This window comes from Hemitrygon akajei, chromosome 4 (assembly GCF_048418815.1).
Source record: "Hemitrygon akajei chromosome 4, sHemAka1.3, whole genome shotgun sequence".
NCBI lineage: Eukaryota > Metazoa > Chordata > Chondrichthyes > Myliobatiformes > Dasyatidae > Hemitrygon > Hemitrygon akajei.
In genome coordinates, this window is record NC_133127.1 from 198,139,044 (window position 1) to 198,164,719 (window position 25,676).

Here is a 25,676-nt window from a genome sequence, read left to right on the forward strand (position 1 = left end):
TCTTCCTTAATTTTTCTATATAAAGACTGATAATTACATTCTGATAATTTTGCCAAATCTTTTGGCATAATGATGCCCAAATATTTGAAAGACTCTGTGTGCCATACCCAGGGGTATCAACTTTCAATTTCTCTTGGTGGACTATAGTAATATGAAAGTAATTGGGTTTTATCTATGTTGATCTTGTATCCTGATAATTGACCATATTGTTCAAAGGATTGCATCAATTTAGGTAAAGAGTATGTTGGTTGCCCTAGATAGATCAAAATGTCATCCACATAACAAGCCAATTTATGCTCTGTCCCTTTAATAGTAATTCCCCTGATATCTTCTTTTTGTCTGATGTGTTGAGCTAATGGTTCCAGATATAGCACGAAGAGTAGTGGTGACCATGCACAACCCTGTCTCGTGCTCCTTTCTAGGGTAAGACTATTTGATTTTAATCCTAGCAGTAGGTTTGTCATATAGTGTCTGTATAGTTTTAATAATTGTGTCTTGGAAACCAAATCTATGTAAAACTCTGTAAAGAAAATTCCAATTAACCAAATCAAATGCTTTTTCAGTGTCCACGCTTATCACTATTGCTTCGATTTTATTTTTTTGTATATGATCCATAATGTGAAGTGTCCTTCGTATATTGTCTTGAGTCTGGCGTTGTCATATAAAACCTGTCTGATCATTACGTATCAGTATGGGTAGAAACTCCTCTAATTGTTTGGCCATGATGGAGGTTAATAACCTATAATCTACATTAAGAACGGATATTGGTCTAAATGACCTGCATTCCATTTTATCCTTGCCTTCTTTCAGTATAGCTGAGATTATCGCTTCCTTCCAAATGGGTGGCCTTTGTGCCTTTTTTAGAGCCCAGTTCAATGTGGGGAGTAAAACAGGAATTAACTCATTTTTAAATTCTTTGTACCACTCTGCCATATACCCATCTGATCCTGATGACTTGCTTAATTTAAGCCTACTAACTGCAGCTTTTAATTCAACTTCAGTTAAGTCAGCAGTCATCATTCTATTTTGTCCTTCACTTAAAGTGGGTAACTCTAGAGAATTCAAGAAGGTGTCAATTTGGGTTATGCTTCCCCCTGGAACTTTGGAATATAGAGTTTTGTAAAACACTTCAAAAGCTTCTTGGATTTCACTTAGCTTTTTTTTTATTATTTTCGTTCTTGGGTCCCTAATTCTATGAATTGTATTTTCTGCTATCTTTTTTTTCAGTTTCCACACCAGTATTTTCATAGATTACGATCCACTTTCATAGTGTCTCTGTTTCAGAAACATTAAGTTTTTCCTGATTTCTTGCATAGCCAAATTATTTATTTCATTCCTAATTCTTTTAATTTCCCCTAATGTATCCTGTGCCAAATTCAATTTGTGTTTTTTCTCTAGTTCCTTCAGCCTATTTTGTAATTCCTCTAATGTTTTATTCCTTATTTTTTTCTTATATGAAGATATCGCTATAATTTTCCCTCTTAAGACCGCCTTCAGAGTATCCCATAAAATGGGAGGTGAAACCTCTCCATTATCATTAAATTCTAAGTAGACAGCCAAGGTCAGTTTTGGTCTCCTTTCTTCATTTGAAAGTTAAAGACCGAATCATAAAATATGCAAGGAAACAAAATGTTTTTAAATTTAAAGGTTCCGAGCTTCGCTTTTATGAAGATTATCCACAGGTTTGTGGTCTAAATTCGTTCCAACCATGAAGATAGCTTACAATAAAGGATTATTTCCATCACTTCAATATCCAGCCCGATTAAAATTATTTCCCAAAGATTCGATCCACGTGTTTTTCTGGACCCCAAAGAGGCGTTGGACTATGTTAACTCTATTCTGGCTGTAGCTGGGGTTTGAATTGTTTTAGGTCTGCTGAATAATTGTTCTTTCGGAAAGAAGATAAGCTTTGAATATTTTGATTTGCTTAAGGTGTCCTTTGATTGATCGATCATTTAAAGAAGATGTGAACCTTTGGATGTGAATGATAAATGACTTTTCGAAATCTGTTTGGTCGACTGAGTGAATTAAGACAACGGATAGACTGTTTGATTATCTGTTTTATTATGTTTTATTTTCCCTTTTTTATCAATTAAGTGATAGTTTCCATAGTTCATAAGGTATTTTTTCTTACATATTTAGTTGGGAGGGCTTAGTCGATAGATAATTAGCTTTTTCTAAAAAAAGGTTTTTCACTGGGCGTGTCAGTTGGAAAGTGGTGCTGATTTTTCTCCACTAGAGATTACATAAGTATTTTTCTCTTTGTTTAATTTTTAGCTTTGGCATCCTTGGAGATTGTTTTGCATTTCCCAGTATGTTTTTAAGGATTAAGTATAAACATTTTTTTCTCTGAAATTTTATGCTGGATATGGGGAGCTAGATGTTGCAGAGAGAAACAGAACAGTGCTGGCATTTTGGCCCATATTGTTCTGCTTACCTTTCTATTTATTTTATGATTAATTTAATGCTTCTGTCCTCCAGAGAATTCTATTCGTCTTTGACTATGAGCCTGTTTAGAAGCTTCTTGAATGTTCTTGTTCTGCCTGCCTCTATGAGTACCCATGGTAGATCTTTCCATGTACCCACTAGTCTAGGGAAAAAATATCTCTGAGATTCCTATACTTTCTTCTGACCACCGTAAAATTGTGTCCTCTTGTATTAACCATTTCAGCTGGGAATCTGTTCCATATTTTAATGATTACCTCGCCTTACCAGTTTCCATTGTTTCAGTACAATAATACTCTGTAAAGTAATGGAAGGCATTAAAGTAAATAGATATTTAAATTGCATATAAATCAGTTAGAAGTAAGGCCTGTAAGTGGGCTGAAGAACCAGTTAACATGACTTGATATGGTGCTATGTTGCTTTGTAGTGTTAGGATTTTTATATTTAGCAAAGTATTTGTTTTTCTATTGTAGGGCCATATGTTGTCTTTTTTTGTAATGGGGGAAGAATTAAGAAAAGCTTTTTAAAACCACTATTATAAAATGGGCAGCACGCTGAGTCTCTCTCTTTATTTATTCTATGGGGAAGCATTTCAGCTTTTTTTTGCCGAATTTTGGGCTTTTTGGGGTGGTGGGAGGATTGGGGTTAGTTTTGATTTACAGGATCAATTGTAAGATTAATTTTAGTTTTCTTTTTGGTATTTTTTTCCCATTACGGAGTTCCGGAGCATGCATACTTTGTGTATGGTTGTCCTTATCACTGCCAGTTTTGGTTAGCCTGCGCTAGTATGCATTCTTTTATATGTTAAGTAAAATAATTTTTTTTTATGGAAGTTAAACAGATAAAGGTTATAAGTTGGAATGTACATGGTTAGAATCATCCTATTAAGCAAAAGAAGACTTTTAAAGTCATTAATCGATTCCAACCCGATATAATTTTTGTTCAAGAAACGCATATTAAAACGGGCGATCAAAATAGATTTTTTTTAAATGTGGAAGGGCCTTCAATTTCACGCTACTTGTCAAAATAAAACAAAGGGAGTAATTATTTTTATTAAATCTAATTTCTTTTTATCCAAGAAGTTATTGTGTCAGATATTAATGGTAGATTTTTAATTGTTAAAGGAACAATTTGTAATAGAAAAATTGTTCTGGTTAACCTATATGGACCTAATGTAGATGATCCTTCTTTTTTTAAAAATGTATTTGCTTTATTGAGGGACTTAAATGAATATATGTTGTTAATGGGTGGTGATTTTAACTGTTGTTTAAATCCTTTGATTGACAAGAGTCAACCAATCAGCAGCTTCCAAGTTGTTCTGTATCACTTATTAACTCTTTTCTAATTGATTATGGCCTGGTTGAAATTTGGAGACATTTACATCCTAATGATAGAGATTATTCTTTTCTTTCACACATTCACAAAAAATATTCAAGAATCGATGACTTTATAGTTGATCCCTGATTTTTGTCCAAAGTCCAGAAATATGAACATGATGCTAGAGCTCTTTCAGATCATGCACCTTTAAGTTTAGCTTTTGAATTGAATGATGTCGCTATTGCAAATTTGCCCTGGCATTCTCCAGAAAATTTATTACAAAGTCCGGACTTTGTCAAATTTATTGAGACTCAGATAAAAGATTTTTTTCTTTTTAACAATACAGGAGATGTATCGAAATTGATTATATGGGACACATTTAAAGCATATTTGCGCGGTCAGATAATTTCCTATTCAGCTAAACTTAAGAAACAGACAAATAAGATTTCCAAACAAATTAAAAACTTGGATAACATTTATGCAATCTCTCCTAACATTGATTTATTTAAACAAAGAGTGAACTCCAATTGCAATATAATTTATTATTAATTTATCCTATTGAAAGTAATTTGCTTAAATTGAAAAGTCATTTTTATGTGTTTGGAGATAATATTAAGCTATCACCAAGACCAAGGAGATGGTGGTGGACTTTAGGAGATCTAGGCCTCATATGGAGCCAGTGATCATTAATGGAGAATGTGTGGAGCAGGTTAAGACCTACAAGTATCTGGGAGTACAGTTAGACGAGAAGCTAGACTGGACTGCCAACACAGATGCCTTGTGCAGGAAGGCACAGAGTCGACTGTACTTCCTTAGAAGGTTGGCGTCATTCAATGTCTGTAGTGAGATGCTGAAGATGTTCTATAGGTCAGTTGTGGAGAGCGCCCTCTTCTTTGTGGTGGCGTGTTGGGGAGGAAGCATTAAGAAGAGGGACGCCTCACGTCTTAATAAGCTGGTAAGGAAGGCGGGCTCTGTCGTGGGCAAAGTACTGGAGAGTTTAACATCGGTAGCTGAGCGAAGGGCGCTGAGTCGGCTACGGTCAATTATGGAAAACTCTGAACATCCTCTACATAGCACCATCCAGAGACAGAGAAGCAGTTTCAGCGACAGGTTACTATCGATGCAATGCTTCTCAGACAGGATGAAGAGGTCAATACTCCCCAATGCCATTAGGCTTTACAATTCAACCGCCAGGACTTAAGAACTTTTTAAAAGCTATTATTAATGCTTTTTGAGATAGTGATTTAGATGCATATCATATTTTTTTACTGAGTTAAGTATTGTATGTTATTAGTTTTGCTACAACAAGTGTATGGGACATTGGAAAAAAGTTGAATTTCCCCATGGGGATGAATAAAGTATCTATCTATCTATCTATCTATCTATTAGCATCTCAATTAAAAGCAGCTAGAGCTAAAAGACAAATTTTAAACATTCGTAAGGGAGATAATAGTTTAACATGCAATTATGAAGATATTAATAAAATTTTTCAAGTCTTTTATATGGAACTTTATAAATCTCAGTTTCCAGTTGATTCTTCCAACATGAATACCTTTTTGCAAAAGATTGATTTTCCTCAAATTTCTGTTGACAATCAACAAACTCTTGATGCTCCTATGACTGAAAGTGAAATTCAGAAAGTTTTTTTTTCAATGCAATCTGGTAAAGCTCCTGGACTGGATGGTTATTCTATAGGATTTTATAAAAAATTTGAAAAATTGCTCTCTTCATATATGTTGGAAATGCTTACAGATTCTTTTTTGATAGGAGAGTTACTTCTCACATTTTATGAAGCTTCTATTTCTTTAATTTGATTGGGATTCCCATACTATTAAAGGTCTAGATGGGTTAGAGTTTGTGAAATGTGTTCAGGAAAGTTTTCTAAATCAATATATAGATGTAACAACTAGGGAGGATGCAATATTAGATCTCCTACTAGGAAATGAGTTAGGGCAGGTGACGGAAGTGTGTGCAGGGGAACACTTTGGTTCCAGTGATCATAACGTCATTAGTTTCAACTTGATCATAGATAAAGATAGATCTGGTCCTCGGGTTGAAGTTCTAAACTGGAAAAAGGCCAAATTTGAAGAAATGAGAAAGGATATAAAAAGCGTAGATTGGGACAGGTTGTTCTCTGGCAAGGATGTGATTGGTAAGTGGGAGGCCTTCAAAGGAGAAATTTTGAGAGTGCAGAGTTTGTATGTTCCTGTCAGGGTTAAAGGCAAAGTGAATAAGAATAAGGAACCTTGGTTCTTGAGGGATATTGGAAATCTGATAAAGAAGAAGAGAGAGATGTATAACATGTATAGGCAACAGGGAGGAAATAAGATGCTTTAGGAGTATAAAAAGAGTAAGAAAATACTTAAGAAAGAAATCAAGAGGGCTAAAAGAAGACATGAGGTTACTTTGGCAGTCAGGGTGAAGGATAATCCTAAGAGCTTCTTACAGGTATGTTAAGAGCAAAAGGATAGTAAGGGATAAAATTGGTCCTCTTGAAGATCAGAGCGGTCAGCTATGTATGGAACCAAAAGAAATGAGATAGATATTAAAAGGGCTTTTTTGCATCTGTATTTACTAAGGAAACTGGAATGGAGTCTATGGAAACAAGACAAACAAGTAGGGAGCTCATGGAACTTATACAGATTAAAGAGGAGGAGGGTATTCCCTCGAACCTTGAAGGAGACTAATGTTGAAATTGCAGGGACCCCGGCAGAAATAATTAAAATGTCAATATCCATGGGTCAAGTGACGGAGGATTGGAGGATAGCTCATGTAGTTCTGTTGTTTAAAAAAGGCTCAAAAAGTAAGCTGGGAAATTATAGGTCGGTAAGTTTGACATCGGTAGTAGGTAAATTATTGGAAGGAATAGTAAGAGAAAGGATCTACAAGTATTTGGATAGACAGGGACTTATTAGAAAAAGTCAGCATGGCTTTGTGCGTGGTAGGTCATGTTTAACCAATCTATTAGAGTTTTTCGAGGTAGTTACCAGGAAAGTGGATGAAGGGAAGGCAGTGGATGTTGTATACATGGACTTCAGTAAGGCCTTTGACAAGGTCCCACATGGGAGGCTAGTTAGGAAGATTCAGTCGTTAGGTATACATGGAGAGGTAGTAAATTGGATTAGACATTGGCTCAATGGAAGAAGCCAGAGAGTGGTAGTGGAGGATTGCTACTCTGAGTGGAGGCCTGTGACTAGTGGTGTGCCACAGGGATCAGTGCTGGGTCCATTGTTATTTGTCATCTGTATCAATGATCTGGATGATAATGTGGCAAATTGGATCAGCAAATTTGCTGATGATACAAAGATTGGAGGTGTAGTGGACAGTGAGGAAGGTTTTCAAAGCTTGCAGAGGGATTTGGACCAGTTGGAGGAATGGGCTGAAAAATGGCAGATGGAGTTTAATACAGACAAGTGTGAGGTATTGCACTTCAGAAGGTCAAACCAAGGTAGAACATACAAGGTAAATGGTAGGACACTGAGGAGTGTGGTAGAACAGAGGGATCTGGGAGTACAGATATATAATTCCCTAAAAGTGGCATCACAAGTAGATAGGGTTGTAAAAAGAGCTTTTGGTACATTGGCCTTTATAAATCAAAGTATTGAGTATAAGAGTTGGAATGTAATGGTGAGGTTGTATAAGACATTGGTGAGACTGGAGTATTGTGTGCGGATTTTGGTCACCTAATTACAGGAAGGAAATTAGTAAGGTTGAAAGAATGCAGAGAAGTTTGACAAGAATGTTGCCGGGACTTGAGAAACTGAGTTACAGAGAAAGGTTGAATAGGTCAGGACTTTATTCCCTGGAGCGTAGGAGAATGAGGGGTGATTTGATAGAGGTGTATAAAATTATGATGGGTATAGATAGAGTGAATGCAAGCAGGCTTCTTCCACTGAGGCCAGGGGAGAAAAAAACCAGAGGACATGGGTTAAGGGTGAAGGGGGAAAAGTTTAAAGGGAACTTGGGGGGGGGGGGTCTTCTTCACGCAGAGAGTGGTGGGAGTGTGGAATGAGCTGCCAGATGAAGTGGTGAATGTGGGCTCACTTTTGACATTTAAGAAAAGCTTGGACAGGTATATAGATGAGAGGGGTTTGGAGGGATATGGCCCAGGTGCAGGTCAGTGGGACTAGGCAGAAAAATGGTTCGGCACAGCCAAGAAGGGCCGAAAGGCCCGTTTCTGTGCTGTAATGTTCTATGGTTCTGTGGTTTAATGGTTAAGTGGATTAGAATGACATATAAAAGCCCTATTGCTACTGTTATTACTAACAATTGCAGATTTCCTTTTTTTTCAGCTTTCACAGGGTATGAGACAAGGATGTCCATTAAGTCCTTTGTTATTTAATTTGGTGCTGGAACCCTTGGCTATTGCACTTCGTGAAGCTAAAGATATTAATGGGATTCTTATAAATGGGACTGTTCATAAGATCTCCCTTTATGCTGATGACCTTTTAGTTTATATTTCAAATCCTGAAGAATCTATTCCTAGTTTATTGAAACTATTAAATGATTTTGGAAAGTTTTTGGGATATAAACTAAACCTTCATAAAAGTGAATTATTTCCCCTAAATGATCCCGCTTCTATATATGATGACATTCCTTTTAAAGTTATGGACTCTTTTAAATATTTAGGTATTATTATCACTAAAAACCATAAAGATCTTTATAAAGCTAATTTGGTTCCTTTAGTGGATTTTATGAAGCAATTATTTTGTAGATGGAATCCACCTACATTTTCATTAGTTGGCCAAATTCATGCAGTTAAAATGATGATTTTACCAAAATTTTTATATGTATTTCATATATTTCATATTTTATATTTAGAGCTTAACATGACCCTGATAACAGAAGATTGGTTGCGGATTTGTGCCAATCACTCTTTAATTCAACTTAAAATTGTACATCGTTACTATCTGACAAAAGAGAGACAGTCTAAAATGTTTCCTAATGTTGATAGTCAGCATGACAGATGTAAAACTGAGACAGCCACATTGACACATGTGTTTTGGTCGTGTTCTGTATTGAAACATTTTTGGAAGTCTACTTTCTCTACTTTCTCTGCTTATTGCCTCCATCAGTGTAATGTAACTCCAAAGCAACCAATCAGGAGACAACCAACTGGTGCATCATCTGCCACCAGAAGGAATATAGAACTCTGCATAATTTCTAAAACATTGTAGATTTGACCTGTTACCAAACTTTTAAGATGCTGTGCTTTGTAAACTTAGCCATAATAGGGTATAATTCTGAAACTCCATCAAATGTTAGTTTGTCTACAATTGCTTCCAGTTCTAGGGCAGACACTTTAGGAATCATATGAAGGTTACCGAGAAGGCACAAGAGAAATTTACCTGAATGTTTCCAGGAATGAGGGTCATTGACATATATATCGAAGCTGGGATGTTCTCCTTGGAATACAACAGACTGGAAGCAAATATGACAAGAATAATTAAAACCATAAAAGATAGAGAGAGGAGGCATTCTCATAGGTGGAGTAGCATTGTCATGTACCCCGTGACCGGGTTACCAAGCCAGCAGAAATGGAATGATACGTTGGAGTCTGGTGGTACTGTAACTAAAGGTGTTTATTAGTAAACCAAGTAATCCAGTATCAATAATGCGAATATACATATAAAACAGGTTAGCACTAATAAATACGGAAGTGTAGGAATAAGTATCAAAACCAAGCTCTATCAAAGTCTAGGGGTAAATGAATTGTCATAAGGGAATATAGAGTTCAGTTCAGTTCGTGCTGAGGTAGTTGTTGTTGTGTTGCAATGTGAGAGAGAGAGAGAGAGAGAGAGAGAGAGAGAGAGAGAGAGAGAGAGAGAGAGAGAGAGAGAGAGGTGAGCAGCTGCAGCAGGCAAACCTTCCGTTGTTTTCTTGTTCCGTTGTACCGTTGGGGTCACCGATTATGACCCTTCCGTTCCAGGCTAGACCGTTCTTCAGTGACGGACTCGTCACCCAGGCAAGGGCGGACACACACACAAGTCCCCACCAGTCTGCCTTCATCCACCGTGCTCCAGACCGATTCTCCAGGCCCCCACCTTCCTGTGGGTGCACAACACTCTTTCAGTGTCCACTGGTGTGTCTGTCTGTGTCTCCACAGACCCGTCTTTTATCCCCACTGACGGGGTATCAGCCATCCATCAACTCAATATGTCCATGTCCTCAAACTGGCCCACTCCCTGCTGTCTCAGCAAGAATGCTAACGAGCAAAGAAGTGTCCTTGTAGCAAAAGATTGTTTACCTTTCCATCAGTGAAGAAGCCATAATACTAAATCATCCGTCTCCCTCTCTCTTATCTGTAGCAGATGCCTCTCCCTCTGTTCTTCATCTCTCTCTCTCTCATTAGCAGCATAGTTCCGGGGGGGGGGGGGGGGGTCAGCTCTGGACCCCATTTCCATCTGGTTTGTTCAGCACACATAACACCCCCACCCTTCAAAGAATTTTTACCGGGGATGAAAATTAAAACATAGATGCACATTACAGAATCTAATATAAAACAGAAGCATTCACTAACCTACAGGGTAACACAGATATAATTTCAAATTTAACACCTGGATAAACAATCAGCAATTACATTGTCAGTTCCCTTTACATGTTGGATTTTAATATCAAGTTCTTGTAACATCAGACTCCAACTTAATAGCCGCCTATTTTTATTCTTCATGTTAGTTAAAAAAATACCAATGGGTTGTGATCAGTATGAACTATCACTGGCTTCTGTGACGTCGGAATAGGTGACAGTAATTCATTTCTACAATGTAACAGCTTTTAACTTATGTGTATATTACAGAGGTTAAACAGATACATGTGTGATTACCATGTAACACATTACAGAAGTGTATACAAATACTAATCAATATTTCACTTTTAAACCTAACATTCAGTCAATCTACCATGACCTTGTTTTTATTATTCACATGCTTTGTTACAAAAAAAATCAAATTCCTGCAGAAGCAGATCTTGTTATTCAAAGTGGTGTTTTGTCAACCATTATCTCTTTTCCACTTCGACACAGAACACTTAACCTTCACGTGATCAGCGTGCTCACCAGTTTGGAATAGGCCTTCACAGACTCCCTGCACAGGGGCTAGCTTATCACTAATGTTTTCCAGACTAAGCCCACTTGCTGAACTTCCAAACAACTCATTAATTTTATCTTCAAGATCTTTAAGCCTATTAGTTTCCAGTTTAACACCTGCAGGTGATCCCTCTTGGTCAAAGCAACACTTCAAGTTCTGCCTCTCCAAATCACATACTTGAACAACATCACCAAGTTGTTTATCCTTAAATTTCAAAACAAACTGTAACAGACTATCAGGCACCTTGTTACCAGACCACTGACCCTTCAGCATGGTTACTACTTCTAAAACCAATCCAGACTTTAAATTTTCCTTATTCAAAAGTCTAGGAACAATACTTTTCCCTTTTCCTTCAATAATATTCACATCACCAGCTTTCATCTCATCATTAACTTTTAGAACACTGTCTAACACAAGTGACTGAGAATCCTCACTTTCCACTGGTGCCAGGGTTAACCCCTTACTCACTGAACCAAGTCCATCTGACCCAAAAGGATTGCATTCCTTTTTAACCAAGTCAGATACCTCAGACCTTTCCTGAGTTTCAACATAAGGCTCAGTACCCTGTGAATCCACAGGTACTTCAACAACCTGAACACAGGCAAACTGGACATCTGCCTCTTCTGGGCTTTCAATACCTGTCCCAGTCTCAAATTCCAAGTTCCCCTGATCCTCCCAGTTACTCTCTGGGCAACTCCCTTCCAGAGTAAACTCAACCTTTCAGGCTAATACAACCTCGGCTGCTAACCCAGCAGACTCCCTCAAGGTAGTGGCATCCTTTTCATCTCAGAATGCTCTTACATCATCGGGGACACACTTAAATTCTTCAACTGAAAACAGCTCTGTCAAGCTAGATACATCATCCGTGTCCAACACTGGACCTTCCAGCTGCCACATCTGTTTCTCATCTTGGCTCTATGCCTCCGTAAATTCCTTCCTCATTCCAAAGTGTTCACCTAGGGGTATCTTATGGGCAAGGTTCAAAATTCCGTTCCTTGACCACACTAAATCTGCTTCATCTCCCTTACTTTCCTTAGCTCCACTATTCTCCGCTTTACCATCCTCTAACCTCTCCCGGTACAGGGCTGGTAAAAAGGTTTCAGCTAAATCAACACTGGACTCATTTAAACTGGAGCCTGCCTCTGCCATCTTTCTAGACATGCTGCGAGTTACTGCGCATGCGGGATAAATCTTGGGATCTATGGGCGAGTCCCCAGCACTCACAGGCTTGCTCGTCAGCTTCACTGCTGAATACACATCCCCACCTGCCAGGTCATTACCGAGTAGGACGTCCACATCATCCATCGGTAGTTCAGACCGCACCCCTATTAACACTGGTCCAGATACCAGGTCACATTTCAGAAATATCCTGTGCAAAGGTACAGCCTCAGTCCCTTTTCCGATACCTTTTATCACATTTACTTCCCCAGTCTCGGTCTCAGCACCGAATTCTAAAACCTTCCTTAGGATCAATGACTGACCAGCCCCAGTATCTCACCAGATCTGCATGGGAACAGGTGTTTCTCCCTCCTTCACAGATACCATCCCTTCTGAAATAAATTTCTCACACCCCCTTGGACCCTATCTACCCTCTCCTTCCTCATTGGTCTGTTGACCGGCTCAATGCAACCATTCGGGGTTGTCGTCTTTCCTTTTCCTGTCTCCTTCTTTGGAGCCAGGCACTTAGATGCTATGTGACCAGTTTTCCCACAATTATAACACGTGAAGCTGGGAAACTTCCTGCCAACCTGCTTTTCCTCCTCCCTGCCTTTTCCGGTAGTCCCCGGCTTATTCTCTGACTTAGCTGGTGGGCTTTCTCTGCCGATCCTACTGCCTCTCTGGTAGCTCTTATTTGGGGGAAATTTTACCTTGTGGGTTAAGGCATACTCATCTGCTAACTTGGCAGTCACAGACAGAGTTTCTCCCTCCTTCTCGTCCAGGTACGTCCTCATACCCTCAGGGACACAACCTTTAAACTGCTCGATCAGCATCAGTTGTGTCAGTTTATCAAAATCTCCGATTTACCATTTTTCACCATAATTTTCAGCAATTCCTGTACATATCAAGTTGTGATAATCTGGCATCCTTGCATGTTTGTGGTGCTGGATGAACAGATTTTGCTTCTCTCGTTTACAACCAAAATCTTTATTCCACGTACAAGTAGTGTGAATGATGTTCCAATAAACTCAGTAAGCTTAAAGAGAGTGGGGAACAAAAACCTGTTCAGTTTCATCTTGTACAGTTCAGGCCCACATTCCAGACCCTGTCTGCACAAATAAATGGTCTACATGTGTGACAAGCTGTTGTTACAAAGAAGGCAAGACAGCTGCAATATTTCAGTAGGAGTTTGAGGAGATTTGGTTTCTCATTAAAAACACTCACAAATAAAAACCCAGGACATGCCCTCATCTCATTGCTACCATCAGGGAGGAGGTACGGCAGCCTGAAGGACACACTCAGCTGTTCAGGAACATCTTCTTCCCCTGCACCATCAGATTTCTGAATGGACATTAAACACATGAACAATACCTCACTGCTTGTTCTGTCTCCTTTTCCCTACTTATTTTACCAATTTAACTTTTTTTATATATATATGCTTACTGTGATTTACAGTTTTTATTATTCTGTATTTCAATGTTCTGCTACCACAGAACAACAAATTCCACGACATATGCCGGTGATATTAAACCTGATTCTGACACTGACACCTTATATCAAAATGTAAAACATTACCCCATGTGTGCCGGCTGAATTCAGCATTTTCTATGTAAAACATTATCCCGTGTGTGCCGGCTGAATTCAGCATTTTCTATGTAAAACATTACCCCATGTGTGCTGGCCGAATTCAGCATTTTCTATGTAAAACATTACCCCATGTGTGCTGGCTGAATTCAGCATTTTCTATGTAAAACATTACCCCGTGTGTGCCGGCTGAATTCAGCATTTTCTATGTAAAACATTACCCCGTGTGTGCCGGCTGAATTCAGCATTTTCTGTGTAAAACATTACCCCATGTGTGCTGGCTGAATTCAGCATTTTCTATGTAAAACATTACCCCATGTGTGCCGGCTGAATTCAGCATTTTCTATGTAAAACATTACCCCATGTGTGCCGGCTGAATTCAGCATTTTCTATGTAAAACATTACCCCATGTGTGCCGGCTGAATTCAGCATTTTCTGTGTAACTATATCTTGGATTTCAGGTCACCGTTGTTGCCGAGTCTCCAGTTCCTGCTGCAGTCATGAGTGAGGTCATGCAACTGGCGACTGTGGGCCGTCCTTTCCGGTTGGGAATGCTGTACGACTGCCGGTCAGACACTCTGATCCCAGGTACTGGAATACAATCATATCAATCAGTAGAGGTCAATACAGGGCAGTTGATCCCAGTTACCAATCTCAGGATAGTCACCAGACTCTCTGGTTATGTAAAGGAATACGGGTAGTCTGGGGAAAACATCCTGAATTGTGGCATGGCCGATTTCAACATCATTCAGAACTGCTTGACAAAAACAGATTGGTAACAGCCACTTGCAGCTAAGTCTCCACTAGGCAAGGAGGTGAGGAGTGATGTAGATGACGAAGGGAACATGTCAGACAGGGAACAGGCAATGGTTTAATGTGGCAGTTAGACAGCTTGTGGCCTTGTGTTACGTGTCACTCATAAGGTCCATGTGCTCTATGCAGTTGAACCTCATCAGCAGCTGATAGCAATTCCACAGAGACTTTTCCCTGAGAACAACCATCCTCAATTGCTGTGAAATGATATTCTTTCTCCCATAAGGCTAGCAGTGGGGATATTCACTGATAATATGCATTGTTCAAATCCATTGCAACTGCACAGCATACAGACAGACCATGTCTACACACAGCAAGGCCTGGACAATGTTCAGGCACAAGCTGACGTTGCCAATGACATTCCCGCCACAGAAGGGTGGAACTGGAATCGGGTTTTGGACCAGGTGGTGAGGAAGTGTGATGCCAGTTGTCTCCGGGGTGAAGGGAAATGTTCTGGCATGAGAAGTAACCTGTTGTAAACCAGTGAAATATTTAGTTCAGTAGGTGCAAAGCATTGTACACTCAGTACAAAGTACATCCAGAGCAGATAGATGATTGGCTCAATACAAACACAAGAGACTCTGCAGATGCTGGTGTGCTGATCCACTAAATTAACATTATCCACACTGTCGACTTACACACTTTAGCTCAATTTAATGACTGTTATTGCTGTTTTATCCCTTAGGCATCACACTGTGGGATTTACAGACACTCCAAAGCAACATCAGCAATCAGCCCAGCACTGAGGTGCACATCATTACATCAGACAGCATGGATGAGAAATACTCTGCACTTAACGTGTCGGGTTCAATGAAAGCAAGTCTCTTGTGTGGGCTCGTGGAAGTGAAAGGGTCTGCAAAATATCTCAGTGACACAAAGGAATCAAAGCAACAAGCACGAGTTACCCTTCAGTACAAAAGAACCACCTGGTTTGAACAACTGACCATGAGCCATTTAGGGAGACAGAATATCACCTATCCGAGTGTGTTTGACGAGGGCTCAGCCACCCATGTCATCACAGCAGTGCTGTATGGAGCCCAGGCTTTTTTTGTGTTTGATCAAATGGTTTCCTCAGCAGAGAAATTGCAGGATATCCAGGGTAATATGGAGACGACCATTAAACATCTCCCAAAGATTGCAACTGAGGGTGAGGGCTCCTTAAAAATGACAAAAGAACAAAAATCAAATGTGGAGAAATTTAACTGCACCTTTTACGGGGATTTCTCGCTGAAGAGCAACCCCACCACATTCCAAGATGCCATCAGTACCTATGCAAGACTCCCAAGCTTACTGGGACCACGTGGGGAGCATGCGGTGCCCATGACAGTCTGGCTTTACCCTCTCAGTAAACTAGACTCAAAAGCTGCTCAGATGGTGAGAGAGGTAAATGTGGGATTGATCAGTCACTGCCAGCGTGTCCTGGAACAGCTCGGCGAGGCAGTGATGAGATGCAATGATATGGAGAAAGACAGAGCTGCCATTCAGTTTCCCGAGGTCAGGGACAGGATAGTGAAATTCCGAGAGTTGTGTCAGGAATACAAACTAGATTTCCAGCAGAATTTAGCAAGTGATCTTCCAATCATCCGGGGAGGTAGGGGTGAGGAAGAGTTACTCGTGGATATACTGAAGAACAAGGAAGATTCACCATTCAGACACCAGTCACTGATCACATGGCTGGATGACAAGGAAAGAGAGATGAAGTTAGTGGGACATTATCTCAGGATATTCGATGATGTACCTTCTGTGAAAATAGTGAGTGAGTTGGAGGATGAATTGATGGATCATGCAATTGACTATGTGGTTTGCTTCACCTTTACAACATTGCATCAGGAGGATGTCTATCTGTCAGAGACCATCAATTACCTCCAATCTCACACAGCTCCGAAGATACAGGCATCAACTCCTGCTGATGGAGACAGTGTGACACAACACGGTGAGCAGTGGTTTCACTCAGAGATTGTAAAACGAAAGATGAAGGAACAATCTCAGTTATTCCTGGATTTTGCCAAGGCCAACTCATCAGATAGGAACATAAAGTTCCTTGTTGCTTCTGTGAAAGATGACAACCAGATAGGAACATCTATTTACCTGTACGAGGGTGCGTGTATAAAGAACCGATGCTTTGAACCCCCATCACAGCCCCAGAGACCTGTGGTTTGTGGAACAACACATGACAGTGTGACACTGCAGTTACACCCTCCTAGATATGGTACGGGTGAGATTGTGGGCTACAAGATAGAGTACAAAGGTACCCAGCAGGAAGAATGGACAACTCTGGATACACAAGGTAAATCCGAGTCCTTTACAATATCTGGGTTACAGCCACATCAGGAATATCATTTCCAATACCGAGCTGTGACCAAGGTAGGGGTTAGTAAGGCCAGTGATAGTTCTACACAGTTCACACTTCCTACAAGTTCACCTGGTAAACCGATCTTCCAGGATTGTTCACCCATTGCAACACTGTCCTGGGATAGACCAAGTCATATTGGAGCTGGTGTTGAAACAGTTCAGTATAGGATTCAATGTAGAGAAGAAACATCAGTTACGTCCAACACAAAGGCTCGATCGTGGATGGAAGTAAAGACAACAGACAGTGAATGTCACAATAACTTAACGAGATTGAAACCTCAAATAGATCACAGAGTCCGAGTGTCTGCTGACTGTGGAAAAGCAGGTTCCAGTGTACCAAGTGAAGAGATCTTAAAAATAATCAGAGAACTAACAAAGGGAATACACCAGAAACGTCCCACAGAAGGCCGATTAATATCTCCAGGAAACCCTTCCATTTACATGCTGAACCTGCAGAAGGAGGTATTTGGTAAGTCCAAACATCTTGTGAATTGCTCCTTTGGAAAACCCAGCATAAACCACACCATGAAGACAATTATGGTTTTGGGAGCAACAGGGTCGGGAAAGACCACCCTTATCAATGGGATGATCAATTACATATTGGGTGTGGAATGGGGCGACAACTTCAGATACATGTTAATACAGGAAGAGACTGGAAGGTCACAGGCTGAAAGTCAGACATCCACCATCACTGCCTACAAACTACACCATCAGGTGGGATTTAACATCGATTACTCACTGACTATCATTGATACACCAGGATTCGGAGATACCAGGGGGATAAGCCGAGATAAAGAGATTACTGACAACATTCGACAGTTTTTCACTTCCCCACAGGGAGTTGATCAGATCGATGCTGTGTGTTTTGTTACTCAAGCATCTTTGGCACGCCTGACTCCGACACAGAAATATATCTTTGATTCAATTCTTTCTATTTTTGGCAAAGATATTGCAGAGAACATTCAGATTCTGGTGACTTTTGCAGATGGAAAGTGCCCCACCGTTCTGGAGGCTTTGAAGGTAGCTGAGGTACCATGTCCCAAAGATAAAAGTGGGGCTCCAGTTCACTTCAAGTTTAACAATTCCGTTGTATTTGCCCAGCGTCCAGCCTCTGGAAATGCTACCAACAAGAGATCTGATGACAGCGGGGAAGAGGAAGATGATGATAACTTTGATGTGATGTTCTGGAAGATGGGAATTAACAGTATGAAGAAATTCTTTAGAGCTCTCAACACAATGGAAACAAGAAGTTTAGTTTTGACCAAAGAGGTTTTGAGGGAACGTAAGCAGCTGGAAGCTGGAGTGAAGGGATTGCAGGAAAAGATCCAAGTTGGGCTGACCAAAATGGAGGAACTCAAGACAACGAAACAGGCTCTGGAGCAGCAACAGAACAAGATGGATATAAGTAAAGACTTTGAGTTTGAAGTTGATGTTACGCATAAAGAAAAGAAGCATCTTGGATTGAATGCTTCGTCAGTAAACGTCTGTAAGAAATGTGAATTTACTTGCCACGATCCCTGTATTTACGCTGTAGGTATTTTAAAATATTTTTGTGTAGCAATGGATATTAGTGGAAATTGCAAAGTCTGTCCTGGTAACTGTGCCATGCGTCATCACTCAAGGGAAAAGTACAAGTATGTCCATGTGACAAGAAAGGAGAAGAGGACATTGGGTGATTTAAAAAAAAAGTATGAGAAAGCCTATGGTGAGAAGATGACACAGGAGAAGATCATGGAGAAGCTTCAGCAGGAGTTGGAAGGGGTTCAGAATTCAGTGCTGGAGTTGATTATCCAATTATCCAAGAGCTTTAGAAGACTTGAAGAAATAGCTCTGAAACCAAACCCGTTATCCACACCAGCTTACATTGACCTCCTGATTCAGTCTGAGAAAGATGAAGGAAAACCAGGGCACCTGGACCGAATTCGGTCTCTGACGATGGTCAAGAAACAGGTGGAGTTATTGGAGGAGTTAATCAACAATAAGCAGTTATCAGGGGATAAGAAGCAAAATCCGGTGATAGGAAAGAAAGATGTTGAAGAATTCTTCAACAACAAATTTTCTAAATTTTCTGACTGGGTAAATAAGTGATAATCAGTTCAGCTTTTCCCAATTTAGGGAGCCAAAGTTTCACCCAGCTGATGAACCATCTGCTGATTCTAATTCAACTCCATTCTCCTCTCCCATCTGCCCTCAGAGTTTGACAGTACATCTTCCATCCTCATGCTGACCTCCTTTAACAGATGGGTGGGGCACTCACATTCAGTCATCTCCAATGGCTCCTCATCCCAATCCAAGCCCAGAGAACCTATCACCATCACGACCTTTTCTCCATCTGTGTCCCTTCCCTTAGAAACCAATGGGAAACACAGAGGTCATTTCCTTTGTCTCAGACTGTCCCCTCCTCGTCCCTCAGTCCCCACTCTCTCTGTCCTGTTGGATGACACATTACTCCACCATGCTGGATGAAGTGAAATCTCCTCCCAGCTCATGGTTTTGTCCTAGCCCTTGTCAGAATTCAGCCCACGGGATTGGGACGTAATTGGCAATATTTTCCATTTATTGTTAAAGAAGGTATAAGCAGTTCAGCTCACTGACACGATGTTGGCTTTCAAATCAACCCATTTCGCTGATATTCCCTGACATCGACTCCCAGTCAAATGCCAACCCACCCACTCAGTCCCTTGTAAAGAAAAGTGAGTAAAATTGCAGACGCTGCAAATGTAAAATTAAAACAGAAAATGTTGGACCCACTCAGTGGGTCAGGTGACCTCTGGTGAGAGCAAAACAGTTAATGTTTCAGATCCGTGACCTTTATTGGAAACTTCAGAGGCATTTGTTTGGAATATCTCAACATTAGAGCAAATGAAATACAGATGGTTCCTTCACAGATGCTGCCTGACCAGCTGAGTTCTTCCAGCACTTCCTGTATTGATGTTAATTCTTCCTTCAAACACCTACACTGGGTTGGTGGGGGGGGGGGAGGAGAGGAAAATTTACAGTAACCTATTAACCTCCTGACCTGCAATATAGTCTAAAAGTCATGAATCTAAAAGAGGTTCAGGAACACAAGCATTTGGGTATAGATGCTTCAGGAATTGGAACTGGTAGATCCAGTTTTACTGAAGGCTCAGAATAAACCTTGTCACAAAAACCTGCAGATGCTGAGAATCTGAAACAAAGTGACATTGAAACAATTCACACCAGAAAGACGATACCTTGAAATCAGCCACAGGAGATGCAAGATTGAGCAGTGAGGAGAGCAGTACTCAGAGATGCACTCCAAGGAAAGCTCTGTTCCTGCAGCTCCCACTAATGCAACAGGGTAACTGGACTTTGACCAACAGCCTTTGTGCTCAGGAAAGCTATGAATATTAATAAATGTGGGAAATTCCTGGGAATAGTGGGTTTACATCTGAAACCATCGACTCGACAGAACACCTCCATTCAGTCCCATCTACCTCTCGATCCCAGCTGTGGCCTTGACAACCTGTGCTTGAAGGAAGGAACTGTTCCCACACAATTTATTATTGACTTCAAAGACATCACCAAGGACTCTGAGCTTGTTGCAGGGAGATTCTATTCAGAATGGAGAACGTTGGTGCCTCCAAGTCTATCTGAGTGATTCAGTCATTCTGCTTCGATGCTCAATGTCCTGTCTCAGCCTCTGAACCTCTACACAGCCACAGTGAGCCCCAAAGTTGATGTCCTCTTTATTTTCTGTCTGGGGTTTGCTTTACCTTCCTCCTCTAACATTCCTTTGGAAAGATGGAAGGAAGGCTCGTCCCACAAGGTAAACTGGAAACATTTGCAACACTGAGTACCTCAGGGCAAGTTCCAGAGGACGTATCAACCTCACCAGGACTCGGTGAGTGTGGCAAAAGTGACGGTAACCCAGAGGAACTCCTCACCTCACAGACACATTTCACTTTGAGGTCACCATCACAATGAGAAGAACAAATGAAATGGGCAAGAGATCTCAGCTCCCTCCTACCCACTCCCTGTTCTCACCACTGACAGAACAGCACCTCTGACTCCTGGGCACCGTCATCAGATGAATGATGAGATAATTATCAGAGATAATCTCTATGTGGAGTCTGCCTCAGAGGAAAGGACAACAGAAGGCCCCACGTGCTCTCCAGAAACATTCACAAGAGAGCCTTTAAGGGACCAGACATCAATATACAGCTGGGTGGCAAGTCATTGGAATGAGATTCGATTTAGAGCAGGTTTCACTGGGACGTTTACAAAGGAGCCGAGAAATAATGAATGATGAAACAGGAAATTGTGGGATCATCTGGGCTGCTCTTGTATAGACTTGATGGACTGAAAGGTCTTTCCCTGTACTCTGACACTCTGTATTCTCACTCTGTATATTATTTCACCCAGTAGTGAGTCTCCAATTCCATGTTTATCCCCTCTGTGAGGCTTTGTTCTGCTTCGGGTGGATGGGCATAAAATGACTGATGAGATGCACATCCTGACCAATGGCTCACATGGAAACGAGGCAGACGTCTGTATCCAAACGTGTGACAGGAGTGAGGGTCCCCTCACCACCCCTCACTGCACTGTTGTGGCACCTGCCTAGCCTGCAGCTCCTGTCAGTTGGAATGGAGAAGACCAGAGTTTGCCTAAGACAATCGTTACCCCACCAGAGAGAGCACAATTCTGCCCTCAAACCCATCCACAGAACAGCCTGCAGGGCAGCAAGAAAATCGCTTTGTATCGTCTTTATCAAATATAGTCAGTCAGTAGAGAAACAGGCCCTTCTCTGTGTCCATGCTAGCCAGTTAGTACAACCTGCATTGATCTCATTACACAGCAATCTGTCTGTAGCTGTCTATACCTTCCCATTCAGGTATTTGAAGTGCTGATCTAAATACAATATGGTTTAAGTGTGAGATTCTGGGACTCCTCGTACTGGCATTGCATAGAATAGACATGTTTCTCGAACAGCTCCGTTCTTTTTAAATTACTGAAACCAATCTGCTTTGAAATCTTACTTTTGCAGTATTATGATGTCTCGTTCTAAAACTTCTAAAAAAGAAGAGGATCCTTCTGTGACGATGGAAGGTATTGCAGAACTAATTTGGAAAGCTCAGAGCAAAATGTCTGAACAACTTATGGTTGTCTGTTTAAAAGTTACCACAGAGCTTAAGCAAATGGAGCTTCTGCTGCAGACTATTCAAAAAAACTTTACAGGCACACACTACTCAGATTCAAGAACATGAAGATGCTTTAACGAGACTGGATACTAAGACGGATGAGTTGGAAAAGTTTGGAGATAAACAATCAAAAATTGTTGAACCTTTAAGATAAAAGATTGTCACCTTGGAGAATAGATCAAGAAGGAACAATGTATGAATTTTGGGTCTTCCTGAGTTGGTTGAAGGCAATCGACCTTCCAGAATTTTTTGCAAAGCTGTTGGCTCGCTTGTTTTCTGATGTTTTGGATACTCCACCTAGAATAGACCGGGTACACCGAGTCCCAGTGTTTAAATACTCTTCTCAACAAAACCCTCGACCTGTGATAATTGCTTTTCATGATTTCCAAACAAAGGTTACTATAATTCACCAAGCTCGTCAGTTAGGTATGATTAACTTTGAAGATTATAAGATAAGGCTGGTTGAAGATTATTCGCCCGAGATATTAAATGAACGTTTTAAGTATTTAAAAAAATCATGCCTGAGTTATATAACAAAGTCTATAAACTTTCACGAAATTACCCCACTTGCCTCGGGATCATTTTGAAAAATCTCCTAAGTGGTTTCTTTTTATTGGGGAAGTGCACAATTTTCTTCAGGCCGAATCATGTTCAGAAGATTAATTGTTTAATACCGTATTATATAAACTATGCTTCCTTAGCTTGACCGATTCTTTGTTGTTGGAAGTTTGCAGACTAATTTTTGAACAATTCTCTCTTCTATTCTCGTATACTCTTATAATTAGTTTCTGTTCTTATTAACATGCTGTTTTGAATTCTTTAGCTCTTTTGAATAATATTTATTCAATATTATTCAATAATAATATTTAGTCTATCAATTCCAGAAGTTTAACTGTTTATTTCTGCTTCATATAACCTCGTTCCCTTGGTTTGATGAACATGACATTTTCATTGCATTTTTGTAATTTATTTGTTTATTACTTCTTTCTTTGAACAATTCTTTTTTTCAATATATTTTCATAAATAATCCTTGTTTTTCTTGTTTTTTTATATTTTCTTTTTAGAAAATTAATAGACTTAAATTCAGTAAGTTTTCTTTGTAATTATTTTTTGCAAACACTATATTTTGAATTTTTTTTAGTTCTTTTGAAGGTTAATTAGTCTAGGTTGGAATTCATTTTGGACTAATCTTTTCTTCTCTTAGAGCTCTGCCAGTAGGATGTTGGGGGTGAGATTTATCAGTAGGTTAGCTTTCGCCCTCTCTTGGGTGATTTTTTTCTTTGGGAGGGGTTGGGCAGGAATGGGCTGTTTTCGTTCTTTTTCCATTTTATCAGCTGTTTGATTATCCCTGCCTCATCTATTGCTTGGTTAACTATTTTGAATTTTAAGGTTTGGATTTTTGGTATATTCCAGTGGTTTAAATGTTTAACCTCTGTTTTAAACATATTTAAATGGTACACAATATTAATTTTCTTAGTTTAAATGTGAAAGGTTTAAATCACTCTGTGAAATGCAATAATATTTTTACCTATATTAAGAAATTGAATGCCTCAGTAATTTTTTTACGAGAAACACATGTTCACAGATCTGACTGTGGATGTTTGTTCAAACGTTGGAATGGTCTAGCTTTTCATTCTTCCTTTTAAGCCAAGGCCAGAGGTCATTTGAATTCGATTTTGATTGACTATTCAGTTGCTTTTATTCAACATGATATAATGTCTGACCCTAATGGGCAGTTCGTTATAGTCCCAAAGAAATTAGAAAATAAACTAATGGTTTTTGCTAATCTCTATACTCCAAACATAGATGGTCCCAGCTTTTTTGAACTTTTTTTTCTTTTTTACCAGACTTAAATTTGTACTCTTTAATCTTGGGAGGTGATTATATTTGCTGTCTTGACCCTGTTTTAGACCATTGATCTTCGAAATGATTGAATATTAGTAGATCTGCCTTCTATATCCAATCTTTTCTAACCAAATGTGACATTATTGATATTTGGCGTTTTTTACACCCAACAATGAGAGAATTTTCTTTTTTTTTTGTCATGTTCATCATACCTATTCCAGGATTGATTTTTTTTTGTCGATAGTCATTTGATACTCTCTGTTCGCTCCTGTGAATATAAAGAAATGCCCCAGTCCTTTTATCTGTAAATCTTCCGGATGTTTCTCGATCAAACAGATTTTGGCATTTAAATCCAATTTTACTATCGGATAAGGCTTCTTTAAAATTTTTAGAAGGTCAAATTACTTTTTTCTTTGAAGAGAATATGCTAGATGGCACTTCTAGCCTTATTATTTGGGATGCTTTCAGGCTTATATTAGAGGCCAACTTATTTCCTATACAGCAAGTATTAAGAAAAAAAGCTAATAAGGATGAGAACTGCTTCTGATCCAGATCCCGTCTTATATAAAGGACATGTTGAAGTTAAAACTAAATATGATCTAGTCTTAACTTACCCTGTTGAAACTCAACTTTTAAAAGATAAAAGTCAATTTTGATAAAATGGGCAAATTTTTGGCTAATCAACTTAAAACTTTAATAGTAAATGTCAAATTAAGGAAATCTCCAAAGTGAATGGTGATATAACTTCTGATCAATTAGAAATAAATGATACTTTTAGAGAATTTTACTCTAAACTGTATAGCTCCGATTCTCCTAAAGCCATTTTTGCTATGAATAATTTTCTAGATCATTTAAATGTTCTCTCACTTTCTGAGATCAATCAAAAATGGTTAGATCAAAATTTTCCTTCTGAGGAAATTACCCGGGTTGTCCATTCTCTGAGTTTGGGGAAGGCTCCCGGTCCTGACGGATTTTCTGGAGAATTCTTTAAGGCGTTTGCTCCTTTGCTTATTCCTCACTTACTTTCTGTCCTTTCTGACTCTTTTAAATTAGGCAGGTTGCCACAATCTTTTTATGCTGCCTCTATTTCACTTATTCTCCAAAATAATAAAGATCCAACTGATTGCTCTTCCTACAGACCTATTTCTCTACTTAATGTTGACACTAAAATTTTATCTAAACTTTTGGCTCATAGGATGGAAAACACTCTGCCTTCTATTATCTCTCATGACCAGACTGGATTTATTAAAACTCGTTATTCTCATTTTAACATTCATCATTTACTGAATGTTATTTATTCTCCCTCTAAAGAAACATCAGAATGCACAATTTCTTTATATGCTGAGAAAGCCTTTGATCGGGTTGAATGGAATTATTTATTTACAATATTAGAAAAATTTAACTTTGGGTCCAATTTTATTCAATGGATTAAATTACTTTATTTATCTCCCACTACACAGGTTCTTTCTAACTCTCAAAGTTCTAAACCATTTAATCTCCAACGTGGAACCAGACAAGGATGTCCTTTGAGTCCTTTGCTTTTTGATTTGGCTTTAGAGCCATTAGCCATCGTGTTTCATGAATCCGTTGACATCTCGGGTATTTTAAGGAGGGGTATCACTCATAAATAGTTGCTTTGTGCTGATGACCTTTTGCTCTACATCTCTAATGTGGAGTCCTCTTCACCCTCAGTACTTTTTTTACTTTCTGAATTTGGTCAGTTATCAGGATATAAACAAACTTCATAGGAGTGAACTTTTTCCTTTGAATAACTTGTTAACAGTCAACTCTGACCTTCTTTTTAAAATTGTAAGAAATCAATTTACTTATTTGGGTATAACAATTACTGGGAATTATAAATTTCTTTTTAAAGAAAACTTTATCACTCTTTTGGATTATGTTAAGAAGGTCCTAT

The 25,676-nt window shown here is 39.4% G+C and overlaps 1 protein-coding gene across 1 annotated transcript in view; it reads left to right on the forward strand.

The window, feature by feature from the left end:
* The window catches only part of LOC140726046 (uncharacterized), a 201,730-nt gene extending 182,888 nt beyond the window's left edge, over positions 1-18,842 (forward strand). The window contains exons 4-5 of the mRNA XM_073041941.1: positions 14,051-14,177; positions 15,088-18,842. Coding sequence (XP_072898042.1) covers positions 14,051-14,177; positions 15,088-18,842 — 3,882 coding nt within the window. The remainder of the gene's footprint in view (positions 1-14,050; positions 14,178-15,087) is intronic.
* The last annotated feature ends 6,834 nt before the right edge of the window (positions 18,843-25,676 follow it).